Raw genomic sequence first — 13,970 nt, 5'->3', positions numbered from 1 at the left:
CTGGAAAATAAATGTGACCTTTAGCCTTCAGCTTGAAGAGCATAACAAAATTCTCCATTGGGTTGAAGTTGCCGTACACCTTTTTGTTGAAGTTATTGTCCTTGAAAGGCAAAAAATTAGTTTTTGCAGTTCCACTAAGGCTGTTTAACCATCCCCTATAATGTAAATTCAAAAATGAACCAAAACAAACTACCACACAACAAATTAATTTTAAATTATACATCCAGCCTTGGTTGTCCACATGATTTGAAGTTGCAGGATTACTCCTTGTTAGAGACATTGCCTTTGAAAGGCAAAAAATGAGTGGTTCAGGCTCCTGGGAGCCTCTAGCTACTTTTAGTACTTGTTTTACATTTTCAAAATGTGGGAAATTATTTTATGGGTACGAATTAGCATTTATATGTACATGTATATGCTTGTTGAAATAAATTTAATGATGCATGTGTTAATATGATGAACAGTTATGATCAATTATCAGAATACTGTGAAAGTACTTTAATTCATAGATTAGGGAAGAAACACAAGTTCATGGATTCATAAATTAGTGGTTTTAAGGATTTCAGTTTACACATCTATGGAAATCTCCTGTTCGTTGGGAACCAAATTTCGTGGTTTGGCCTATCCATGAAAACTATGAAAATTAGTACCCCAGGTACTTTCACAGTGTTTAGTCTTTCAATGATTCAATTACTTGCTGTATATAATTCAATGTAAATTGTTAAATTTCACCATTATCATCGGGTATATTTGGATTGAATTGGATTGCTTTTTCTGAAGGACATGATTTTAAAGAAATAAACTTGATATAGCAGAGACCTGCTAAAATAATTAACTTTTGCCCCTAAAAGTTGGTAATTGTTGGCAACTTTTTGCACTTGATAATATTATTTTGAATGGGTGTGGAAGTCTTTATTCTTTATTCATCCCTGACATTGTTCAGCAGATTCCACTTAATTTAATCTACTTTAAACATTTAACTTGTGCCAACTGATGCAATTTGTTGGTATTTCCCAAAGTTGGCCAAGTTTTAACAACTTCACTACAATTTAGTTAATAAAAATAGATTCCTGAAATCAAAACTAAATTAGCACCAGAATTTCATCAAATTGAATTTGAAGAAAACATTTATTCATCAAAGAGGTATGTGTTGAAGTATGCCAATGAGAGCCATATTTTTTATTTATTAATATTTTTACCATTAGGGACTTAGATGACTTTCACTGTTACAGTCTTAGATTATTATTCTATTTTAAAAAGTCGATCATGGTAGAAAATATCAAATATCAAATAATGATCTGAAGAAATCTATTTCTGTTTCTAAGAAAGAATATTTATCAGGCAATTTTGATATCATATGGTGCATTAATTGCAATATTTCAATGATTTACAATATCTGTAGAATGTTTATCTTTCAGATTGTAACAATCAAGCCACTACTGATGGTAAAATCAGACCTTTTTAAGAGTTTTTTTGTTTGTTTGGTTTTTTTTTTTTTTTTTTTTTTTTGTCCTTTTTGTTCATGATGTTCAACTTGAATAGCTGTTTAGTTATTTTTGAAACTACATGTACATTGCAGTTTTGAATTTTAAACAGTTTAACCTTCTTGCACAAAGGATGCTAATGAACTGTCTTTTTATTCCCCACCGTACAAAGGGGCCTTGTATTATGTGATACCCTCTAAAAAGTTGCTTGTCTGTGTGTCCCTAGACCGTTTCCAGATAATAACTTAAGGGTACACTTTACAGTTACATAAAGGAACACTGTTTCGCACACAAAGTTACCCCTGTCAGATTTTGTAAAACTTAAAATTAAAAGTTGAAATTTGGTGGATATGTTGTTTAAATGTAGATAAGCATTTATAAATAGACAGATGTAATATATGTAATGGTAAACAGGTGTAATTAAATGAAGAATGGTATCCGGAACGTTTCAGTCCCCTGCCATATTAGGTTCTCTCCTCAGCATCAGATGGCTGATTTTCAAAATACCTTATTTCGCACCATGCATGCTTTCATCCTGTGGTAGTGTCTAAGTGCCTGATATTTTATAAAACATAGTATTTGGCTGTTAGTTTTGGAAAGGCACCCCTGAGTTGTACTAAAACTCAGTAATATTTTTTTTTCAGTATATTACCATGGCTACAGGATTTTATAAGAATAATCACTAAATTATTTATTAATGCCTTGAACCTCCACACACCAAGGATTTCAAAAATATGCATTTTTTATGACAAAACACTAGATTTTTCAGTGCAGACTGCCTCAAAACAGCTTTATTTCAATAAAATGAGACCAAATTTTCAGAAATGACCTAACTGTATTGTACTGCCTAAGAACAGATCATTGAAAACTTTGCACATTTGTTTAGTACCATATAACACAGGTTAAGTTCTTAGGCCATTTTCAACATCTTACCATCCCATTTTTTCACCATTACGTGGCAGGGTATCACTTATTGTTCTATTAATGCCCTATTCTTTTATCATTAATATTTAACTGAGCTTTACAATCAAAATGATTTATTTATGAATAAGTATGTCTTCTTTTACTGCTGCTAGCCTGCAGTTATTGGATGACCATATTTTCATGTATGCGACCAACAAATCCACGTAAAATTAAATCATTGGATTTACGAGTACCAAACAGATCAGCATTTGATGCAATTATTGTTTGGAAAGGAAAAGGTGAAAACAATGTTGTACTTAAAACTGTGCTATATATGTTTGCTTTAGTGTAACTCTTTATTTTTCTTGCACTTCATTTTATGGCCCTACTTCTAGGTACACAAGTACAGTATATCTGTATGTTAAGTTTTCTATCAGCATTGTTCATTGAAATGATATGAAATCTGATGAGAAACTTAACCCTATACTCCTTGTGTTCCTTTTGTCTTAAGAAATCATCCACTTTTGTTGACAATTTTTTGGTCAGTTTTAATTATTTTTCTTTGGGGATGAGGCATTCCCTGTCTTCCTGCAAGTTAAAAAATCTTCACTTATATTCATTTACATGTATTACTAGATTGAGATAATTATAGGTTTTATAACTCATGAAAATTGAATATTGTAAAATTTCAACTCTAGCTATTTTATTTCAACATACTTGAATTAAATAATAGATGATATATTGCAATATTCAAATTTTACAAGTTATAAAACCTTTTTCTCTATGATTTCTTGGGAATATTTGATTGATAGGGTTTGAATTTCAGAGATCATCTGTTTATGATGTCACCAGCTGTTTTGGGAGAACAATGTACGAAATGTTACGTCACTTCAAACCAATCAGATTTTATCAATAATGCGTCTCAATCACACCACAACCAATCACTACTGTGAATTCTTCATATCACATTGTCCCATGATATGATATTGTAAAATATATTGCTGTGGCGTCCAAAAAATAGATAAATTACCTAAATCATAGAAAATCTGCATTTCACCTCAGTCATAGAAAATTTTTACCTTCTTGCCAATAGATTATAAGGCCTATCTTCCCATCTGTAAACACTTTCCAATCAACATCCTTCAATGGAATTAACAAAATATGGTTAATTTCATATAGTAAAAATTAAGGAGTCCTTTTTTTTATTTTCAAGGCTACATTAAGTGTTATGCTAATATAGAAATCCTGTGCTTTGTATTTCCCTAGATTAGCTCCAATCAAGCAGCCACAAAATGATTTGATAATCTTTGTTGTATAATGCCTTTATTTACATCAATTTGACTTTTTCAAGTTTAGTGGAAATGTGAAAATTTGTTATATTACTTGACCAACCATACCAGTTGAATTCAAACTCATTCCATAATTATATAGTCATATGATTTCAGGTTTTTTATTCTTCATAGTGTATATGTATGTCTGAAATGAGACTTTATATATACATTTCTATTTCAGTTATCAAATGTATTTCACAAACATATGCCTTAAAAGACCAATGCAGTCATTAAAAAAAGCTAAAACCACTACCGATATTTTATGAAGCTGATAAGATTCGGAAGTATTGAAATACATAATATATTGAAAGACTAAACCGTAATTAAAATAAATTCTAGATTTTTATCCAACTTTCCTTTAAAAATAGGAAAGGGTGAATTTTATTTTATTTTTTTTTTATTTTACTGTTCCATCTTTGGATTTTCCTATTGTAACTGTCACTTACGCTGAAAAACTAGTGATGTTGCTCACAGTATTTTTTTTTGGGGGGGGGGGGGTGGAAACCATTTTTAGCAGTAAAAAATCATGGTTTTTTTTTACAAACCAGAACTGAAAAATGGGTCTAAACAAGGCACAGAATCTTTCCAGAAATTTGAGTCTGGAATTGTCTTCACAATTCGAAAATTGAAAAAAAATGTTAGGGCATACAGGGATGAGAATCAAGGAATTTTGTCTAGGAATTATAGCCTAATGGGAAAATTTCATATGACTTATATTATGGACTATGGTGTCATGGTAATGTTACATTTTTTAATTATTTTCATTTTTATACATATTATTCCATTTTCTTCATTGTTTTTATATATTTTTTTAGATATAATATAATATAGTATATTACCATATTTTAAATCCGAAACAAACTTCACCTTTGATGTCTTGACATGTTTAATATAATACCCTATCGGTACTGGATTCTACATGTCTTGTATTATTTTGGGTGTACACTACTGTCTCAATGTGTTACAATTCATTGTACATGTACAAATGTATGTAATGTATCTAAGAATTCTGATTAATACTTTTTGTTAACTTAAGCCTCATTGATTTTTAATTTGGGTTAGTTATTCTAATGAAGAAGTTTTATATTATTTAGAGTTAAATACATTATTAAATCTTTTATACACAGAAGGTGCCAGACAAAGTACAGGGGGTGTTGCTTACGACTTTATTTTAAAGCCAGCAACAGAAAATACTCTTCCTCGACCTGTGTCACCACCTAAAGAAAAACCATTAACGCATGATGAAATCTTCAAAAAATTACAAGCAGCTGAAGAAAGGAGACAGGTTTGTTATCTTATTTTTTTATTGTTCTTGTACACATATATGTATTTTTAAAACTCTATGAATTCAAAAAAGGTTGGTATAATTATTTTTTTTTGGGTGGGGGGGGGTGTGTCCTGCACAAAATGACTATTGGTATTTTTGATCTCTGAAAAAACGTGGTAGCTGTTTTTAAGATAGAACATTGGGGTCAGACAGCAGTTTTTTACACGTTTTCAAAATCATTAGGTTTAGCCAAATTCTGACCTCACTGCAGTGTTCTAGGATTCCTATTTCCCATTACCCAGGGCAAGTAAAACTTGGGTCAGGGAAAGTTAGGTACTTAGTTACACTTTCCCGTGGCAAGTTGAATACATCATATGCTGTAAGGATTTGTTCGGTTAGGAATGCAGTCATTGACTGTGGGAAAGTTGATTTTATATGGATTTTTCCTAAATTATTTTATAACTACATCCATAGCTTTTGTGTTGCGAGTCAGAAGCTGCTGACATAACATTTTCCTAACAATAGCAGTTGTTTAGCATCTTTAGAATGGGACAGACTACATTGAATAATCAATATCTGTTGCATACTTGCCAACCTTTATGTATCAAATCACTAGTTTGCTAAAATCTATATCTGAAGTTATATAATTCTCATTCCTCTGTATTTTATATTGATTTCCTTGTTGAAAAATGCCCTCAATTTAGATATAAAAAACATTGATCAAAATTAGTGGTGTCTCATGCAGTAAAATTCATTTTGATAATAAATAGTACTACCCAATATACCAGTACTAGTATTTAAAAATGATATTTAGCTGGATTTAGTTTTATTGTAATTTTTTCACAGCCTCTAAATCAATGTGATTGTATGTGATTGATTGATTGATTAACTAAAATATGTACTGGTACTTCCTTTTTATTGAAAAATATACATATTTGTTCGAGAATTATTCAATTTGTATTATGCTTTGGTCTGTCTTTCCAAACAGACATCTGACATGTCAGTTAAGAAATGGTGACAAATTGTAGCTTTTGTATTATTTTTTTTGTTTTTTTTTGTTTTTTGTGATGAATTTTCATTTTAAATGTCTTTGCCTTTTAGTGTTGGAGGCATTAAGTTTTACCAATGTTCACATGTACATCTGTCCCAACTTTATTTCCAATCTGTGTTTGAAATTTTGCGGTGTAACAGTTTATACAAATATGTAATGACGGTTAGACCACAACATTTTTCATGACAAAATAATTACAGTATTTGTGTAGTGATTGTATTTTCTGCTTTTGGGCAACCTCATAATTATATGATCCTCTACTTCTGAAGTGGCATAATAGATAATAATAAATACAAAAATACCAATTTATTGCAAATTTGCTGCACACACATTTGAAGGACTTACCTCTCATTAGCAGCATTATAATCACATACAAAGGAAGATCCAAATCCAAAAATTAATTAAATGTTGACAAATTATATTATATACTACCTGTATGTAGACATAAGTCATCATTGGTATTTGTAGTCCTTGGAGCAACAAAGAGTACAGTTTGCAGCCAAAGAAAAAGAAAGAGTACAGGAAGTAATAGCCAAGTCTTTAGAGGAAGAAGAAAAGTTTGCCAGGGAAGTGAAAGCTAAGTTAAGAAGATCCTTGGAAATCACAAAAGAAAACAGAAATTTACAGATTCAAGCTCTACAAGAAAAATTAAGAGATCATGTAAGATATATTTAGTATTTAGTTTTATGTTTGTTAATCTTTGAAGCATCTTGTAACTGATATAATTAGATTTCAGGTAAGTAAAATACTGTTATATATAGTTGTGAGTTGTATTTAAGGAGCTGGGATTCTATGATTAATAGCTCAATCAAGCAATTTATATTATTAACAGTATTACTTAGGTATGGAATTTTGTCCATGTTCTCATTTATTAAAAAATTCATTTAAGAACAACAAATTTATATACATGTATAACAAAATATTATGTTTGACTTTCAGTTCAGTAAACAAAAAGAAATACTGTTCAAGTAAAACAGGATTTCCAGAACCTTACTTTTAAAATAAAATTGAACATTGTACCCCAATTCAACTAGTGGGTGGTAGATAGGAATCACCTTGTCTGTCTGATATTTCGTCACAATTATAACAGCTGCCATCCGATGGATTGATTTTAAATTTTGTGTGTGGTTTTATATAAATTTTTGTGAGACTTTGCCATTTTTATATCCCCACTCTGAAGGAAGTGAGGGTGTACTGTTTTATTCTTGCCCATGTTTGTATCCATAACAATTTTTTCTTTCAGAGTTTTCTCAAAAACCATTCATCACAACAGCTTGATATTTTAACACATTCTTCCAGTAGGCATGCCATATAGTTGGGTCCATCTTTGGAAAAAATTGACAACTTCCTGTTACCAAGGACTTTGTTTATTTTGCTTATATTGTGATTGAAGTGGGGGTATCACTAGGGAGCCATCACTCACAAATTTCTTGTTATACCTCACCACACAAGTAGTGAGGTATTATGTAATACCCTCTGAAAAGTTGTGTGTCTGTCTGTTTGTCCCCCAACATTTTCTAGATTAAAACTTTAGAAAATATAAAAGGATATTTTTCAAACTTTGTGTAGGTGTTGAGTCTCAATTTTGAATTTCAGTTTGATCAGATTGTTTACACAAAAAAAAGTTATGGCCATTTTTTTTGTTTTTGTTTTGTACTGTTTTTGTTTGTTTGTTTTTGTTTTTGTTTTTTTGCTGAATTTAAATTATCTTTCTTCGATTATTACAGAATTGTGAAAGTTATTTCTTTTTTGGAGTATTGTGTCTGATAACACAACATTGTGGTGTATCATTTATTGTCCCATCTGATGCCTATTTTTAAGTAAATGATTTTCATCACAAAAATCTCTGCTCCCAATGGATAGATTATTGTCAGATTTTTTGTATGGCCACATATAGATGGGGCATATGTTTGAAGTGATTTTGTCAACTTCATGTGTAAGTTGGGGTATGCCTGGCACGACTATGAGTGCAACTTTGTGTTTCATGTAATTCTAAATCTAGATAACACTGTTCTAGGTATTCTTATACACATGTATCATTTCACACACAAAATATCTTGGGAAATAATTACAGTAAAGATGACTTTGTGCACCTCCCATTATGTTTTCCTCAGAACATATAAGGCATATTACATGTACTAAATGTTATTTTATCATTTAAATGTCTCAGTGTGTATTGTCTTTCACATTATTAGAAATTTGATCATTATTACTGTATCAATCTGTTGATCAGTCTTGGCTTTAGGTATGTAGTTTATATCTTGTATAACTTGTAAAAAATCTATGTACACAACAGTTGACCAAAGTTGAAGAAGTGTACAAGAAAAGTGACACCATGGCTAAAGATCTTGAACTTGAAGAAAAAATCAATCAGAAGTTGGAAGCATCAGAAGAAAACAGAAATGCTCAAATCCAAGCATTGCTCTCGCGTCTAAGAAATCATGTAAGACTTTATTTCTTCATGCTTCATCAGATAGCGCCCATCAAAACCAGATTTCTGGGTCTTGACTTGCTATTATGCAATTAATCTCCTGTTATGAAACCATTTCAAGACACTGCATTGTTGCAGCTCTTCCAACTTCTCAGCTTATTAAACTTTTTTAAGACCAAATGTGATGTACTGGTCTCTTTTGGGGTTAAATAAATAATGGTTTGAGGGTTCTGACTGACCTTTGAGACTAGAAACATGTTGGCTTACTGTTGTTTATACACATTCTTTATAAATGTTTTAATTTCTCTGTGTTAACCTTTTTGGAACCCCTTAAAAAAAAATCAATAAATTTTATTGGAAGGTCATCTAATTTTGTACATAGTGATGATCATCAATATATCCGACTTCTTTGGTTTTCTTTTAAATTTGTCATTGGTAAATTCAGTATGTTGGTGACATATGATATTCCTTCATTTGCCTACAAAAATTATTTTGTGGAATTAGGAAATCATGTTTCAACTATGTCCTAGTCAGTAGGGACATTGAACATCATAACTGAGGGAAAATTAAGACATACATATGAAGTATTCAACTGATTTATATTTTGTGGCTTTGTAATTGTTAGGTATTAAAGATTATAGTCTGACCAAGCTTCAGAAAGACTGATCTGTTTAGGGCTATGTGGACTTTTCTTATTTATTTGGTATTCCTTTCATCAGTAATGTTAAATGTTATTTAAGAATATTTTTGCTTTTGATGGTTAATTTATTTTTATTTTTAAAATTTGCATAATGCATGGCTTTTGAATATATCTCAATCCATTTTGCATGGTTGTAGGCAAAACATATTGAGGAGGTGTGCAAGGCTGGTGAAAACATCAACAAAACCACTGAGGAGAAAATAATCCAAAAAATGGAAAATGCCCTTAAAAATCGGGAAGAATACTACAAGGCACTTCAAGAAAGACTGAAAGAACATGTAAGGATATGGTGCTAGTTCCAAAATAATGAGGCTTATGTAGTTGAAGATCATAGAATTAATATAAAGTTATAGAAAATTATTTTACCACCATAGCATTCATTTGCATGGTTTGATTTATAGAACATAATTTGTTCACTATTTTTAGATAATTCCATTAGATTAAAGTGTATATCTTCAAAAAAGAAAAACACACACACACACAATGCTTCTAAAAAGTATTCTAGTAGTATTTTTCTCAGTTGTATAGAAAAAAAAAGGCTGTGACTTAATGTATTTTATATCTGCCTCAGTCACAGTATTGAATCAGTAATTTAAAATTTTATACTATCTATTCAAACAATTGAAGTAAGGTGTTTAATTAAAAGGTTAACAGTAATTGTGTTCAGCTCACTATATGTTTGTTACTGCATAATGATGTATATATTGAAATACCTTTGATCTGAGAGAAGATTCATTAAGGTCTTGCTATTCTTTAAATAGCCCTAGAGTTTCTGTCTGTCTGGCATAAAAATCATTACTCTCAGGTGTACTTGGCAGATAACCTGCATAAGATTCATTTATATTAGTTTAGTTGTGAAGGAATAAAATGTAGATCTAAATGTGTCAAAACATCATATTGAAGTACCTTGTTGGTTTTTGAATTTTTGAAAATTAAATGTACCTGTACTTAGATGTTATATACCTCAACTTTGATAACCAAAAAGAAAAAAATAAGGATATTGTGCATTATGGTTTTGTAAAAAAAAATTCTATGAGTTTTATGCACCATCAGTTTCACATAATTGTTTATCTTTCAAATTTGGATATCACAATATTATATTCTCCTGTTGTTCGTGTATTGTCAATACATTTTGTATAATATAACATTTAAAAAAAAAAGAAGTGAATGGCTGCTGTAAGCACTGCTTAAAAAATATTTATTGACTGTAGTTGACTGTGTTTGGAGCTATTTAGCAGGTAAATTTGAGCAGTTCTGTCTTGCAAGTAGTAGGTACTAATAATTTTAGTAATGTGCTGAAATTTTTGTTGTATTCTAGGACATAGATTTATGATTTCATGTTATGAAATAGATTCAGCATAGGTTTCTTTTTCAGATATGTAATATATTTCAGGAGTCTGGTCATTAAAATAGAATTAGTACAAGTAAGAGATTTTTCACCTTTTTTGTAGGAGAAAAAAATAGAGGAAGTACGCCGTAATAAGATGTCACTTTCTACTAGTGCTATACAGTGAAGCTACAGAACTAACTTGGACATGAAGCTTTGAGTATCTATTGTCAATTACAAATTTTTACTGTAGTAGATTGTGTTTGATATCACACAAGTAGTATTTTTTTTATTATCAATAATCATTAGTTGTTAATTTTTTCTTTGCTGTTTTAATCTCCACATTTTTCCACAAATTAGTCTTATTTACATAGGAACTAGTGTACTGGAAAGCTGAATTTAAGAGTTTCAAGTAAAAACCAGTATATACTCTTTTTTTTTTTGTAAATGAACTTACCAACTAACTATTCACTAAAAGGATATAATATTAAGGCTTTTAGGAGTAGATAAAAATCAGTGATGTTCCTGCTACTATTGTCTGTTTTCCTCATACTTCATTAATTGCTATTATTGCTTCTGAAAGCCTTGATAAATATCCTATTTTGAGGAATTGTAGAACTTTTTCTTTTTTTTTTTTTATCTTGATGAGTATCTGACTCTTGGCCCACTGACAAATTGTCTCTGCTGACTGGTAATGGGATTTTAGATCTGAATAACACTGGAAAGAGTACGGGTAACATATTTGTAAAACATTCTGTATTAAATAAGAATTTTCAATTGATCAAAGAATTTCTACTGATAAGGTTGTAAATAATACAGAAGGCTTTGTGAAGCCTTGCCAAATTACATTATTTTCAGATTAGGCTTTACCTTGTCTTTTCATCATTAAAGGTCTTTTGTTATGTAACTTTGAATTTCTTTTCATTAGTGTTAAGAAAACTTATAATTACCATTGTAAATTTTTTGTGGTATTCTGGGAAGTGGTATTTGTGAAGAAAATGCAGTGATAGAAAAACTGCAGTGAATAGCCTAGACAATGCAGTCATTCCAGAATTAACAATTTTTTATTTGTATTTTCTTGTCAGGAAATTTTAAGAGTGCTGCATCCTGTGTGTACTCTGAATTTCTTTGTACTTGACAATGTGAACAGTTTTGTTGAGAGACTTCACTTCTAATTGATAACAAGTAATGGCTTAAAGTATTATAATGTTTTATTTACATTTTGATTAGTGCTAGTATATTTGCTGATGACTGACAGAACATTTTCATTTGACCATCACCACATTTATTTATTATCATTTTCATTTTATCAACAGCCAGTATATTATCTTGTTTTGATTAAAGTATTTGAATAACTGTTTACATATTGATCGCTGCTTTATCTTATTATCTTTATGTCTGTTCATGTCTCTTTGCCTACATTTATCACCCTGTATTAACATTTAAGTTTTCAACCTAGTCAATCATTATTTACATGGAATATAACTTCAAAAAGTGTGTTCATGTATTTTATGTACATGTATTACTATATAAATGTGTGTGTATTATAAGTGTATTTTATGTACATGTACATGAATTTATGCAATGTTGTTCTTACTATATATTTCACTGCTCAAAAATGATGTTACCTTTTTGTACTGTATTACGTGATTATTTTTTTATTTACTGAAAAGGAAACATTTAAGATATTGGTGTAACATTTGTGGATTGGCATGTTCATTGTTTAAGCATAATTTTCAGAATACCAAATAAGAAATATCTATTAAACAGCAATAGTACTAGAATACCAAATCCTAGTGTTAGAAATAAGTGGTGGCCCTTTATACTTGAAAATGATAGTGGCAAGTTGATCTCTGAGGTAACTTGCACCAAATGGCAACTGGAAAATTGAAATTTTGTAAATGGGGAAACATTGAAACATAATTCATCAACAAGTTAAAATCAACCTAAACTTGCACACCAGGCAATATTTGTTAAAAAAGTTATTTCTAACACTGCAGATTCATAGTAATACTTTTTTTTTCAATTTCTTTTGAAAGAATTGTCATCTCTTCTATTTCATTTTGTATTGTTTGTGTTTGTTACTTTTGATTGTATCTCAGAGTAATCTAACAAACAGCATGTTTCTTCACTACACCATTTCCAGCAGTTGCTATATTCCTAGGATCTATTCGTTTAATCTAATTTTTTGTTACCAAAACAGTGTAGTAGAGTGCAGACAGAAGTGTCATTTATTTTTTTTCTGTTTTAGTTAACTTTTGTTTTGAAACTTGTTTGGATTTATTGGCTATTACTACCTGGATTTTTAATGGGTGAAATCTAAATTTCGATTAGAAATACCTATTGATGTATCAAATGAATCGTTATTACAGCAGCTGTGGGAACTATTTCTTATCTTGAAATAACTTTTCAACTATCAGCTGGTAATAAGTTCTAAAGCTTGGGTCTGTTGATTTACATTGGATTAGTTGATCAGGACTAGAGATTAAGGATATATTTTCCTGGATTTCCTGGGGTTTCTTTATCCATATGGTCCAAGATATTTACACAATTTCTTTTTTCATTTTTGTTTTCTCAATTCCAAAATGTTTGATACACATCCAGCTTTTGTGGTATGAGAGTAATCTACATTTTCTGTGAAAATGTTTAGCTGATACTTGAGGGAGAAACTTAAATATTTAAGTTGTCCTATTTTCTGGAAAACAATAGCATTTATCTGCCTTAAATATAAGTATGAAATATTCAGTATTTACCACAAGCTGAAAAAAAAAAATTAATGACATCATGCACTAGAGTTAATAATATTACCTATATACTTTTGCAATACTCAAAACAGCTGTTTTCTCAATATTTGGACTGCAAATTACACAGTTGTCCCACCAGTACTATCATATGTGTTCAGTTTATATTCCAATGTAAAATTATTGTTTTACTAAATGGGCTTCAGTAAAGCTTATTAAAGATTTATTTGCAGGATTTTGTCATTATTTTATTACCTGTAATGGCATTATGAGCATACAGTTGTAAAGGGATGTACACCTTAATTAATCTTAAATCTTCAAAACGTAATAACAAAACCAACTAGAATTATTAATAATAGCAGGACATTACTTGACCCTATAATTATAAGTGATAATATGAATTGCTTGTACTCTGGTGTATTTAATATCCCGAATGAGATTAGAAATCATTATGCAGTAATAGCAGTGATAGAAAGTTTCAAAGCCCCTAAACATTCCTTTACGAGAGAAGTGTGGGAGTATGATAGACTGGACTGAAAAATTTGATGAGAAACTTGGAGCTATAGACTGGGAAACTAAACTTAATAATTTACCTGATATCGATGCTATGTGTGTCGAATACATTTACTAATTTGGCCAGGAAATTTATACTAACAAAAACAATTCTCATACGTGATAAAGATAAACCTTGGTTTAACTGCAATATCAAAAAAGAAATTAGAATTCGTGATGGATTGA

The 13,970-nt window shown here is 30.3% G+C and overlaps 1 protein-coding gene across 10 annotated transcripts in view; it reads left to right on the top strand.

The window, feature by feature from the left end:
• Nucleotides 1-13,467, top strand: part of LOC148628390 (stathmin-like) — a 34,590-nt gene extending 21,123 nt beyond the window's left edge. For 6 of the 10 annotated variants that reach the window (XM_088586567.1, XM_088586574.1, XM_088586559.1 and 3 more), the window contains exons 3-8: nt 1,416-1,442; nt 4,843-5,000; nt 6,502-6,693; nt 8,330-8,476; nt 9,302-9,442; nt 10,616-13,467. In XM_088586567.1, the coding sequence (XP_088442693.1) occupies nt 1,416-1,442; nt 4,843-5,000; nt 6,502-6,693; nt 8,330-8,476; nt 9,302-9,442; nt 10,616-10,678 (728 nt within the window). In that variant the 3' untranslated portion in view covers nt 10,679-13,467. Of the gene's footprint in view, nt 1-1,415; nt 1,443-2,557; nt 2,684-4,842; nt 5,001-6,501; nt 6,694-8,329; nt 8,477-9,301; nt 9,443-10,615 lie in introns of all 10 variants that reach the window. The other 4 variants (XM_088586549.1, XM_088586541.1, XM_088586605.1 and 1 more) reach the window with 2 other exon arrangements.
• The last annotated feature ends 503 nt before the right edge of the window (nt 13,468-13,970 follow it).

This window comes from Perna viridis, chromosome 1, assembly GCF_037379345.1.
Source record: "Perna viridis isolate PV_CMFRI_1.1 ecotype Kerala chromosome 1, ASM3737934v1, whole genome shotgun sequence".
NCBI classification, from domain to species: domain Eukaryota; kingdom Metazoa; phylum Mollusca; class Bivalvia; order Mytilida; family Mytilidae; genus Perna; species Perna viridis.
Note: the sequence above shows the minus strand (reverse complement) of the source record. Positions and strands in the feature narration are given on the sequence as shown.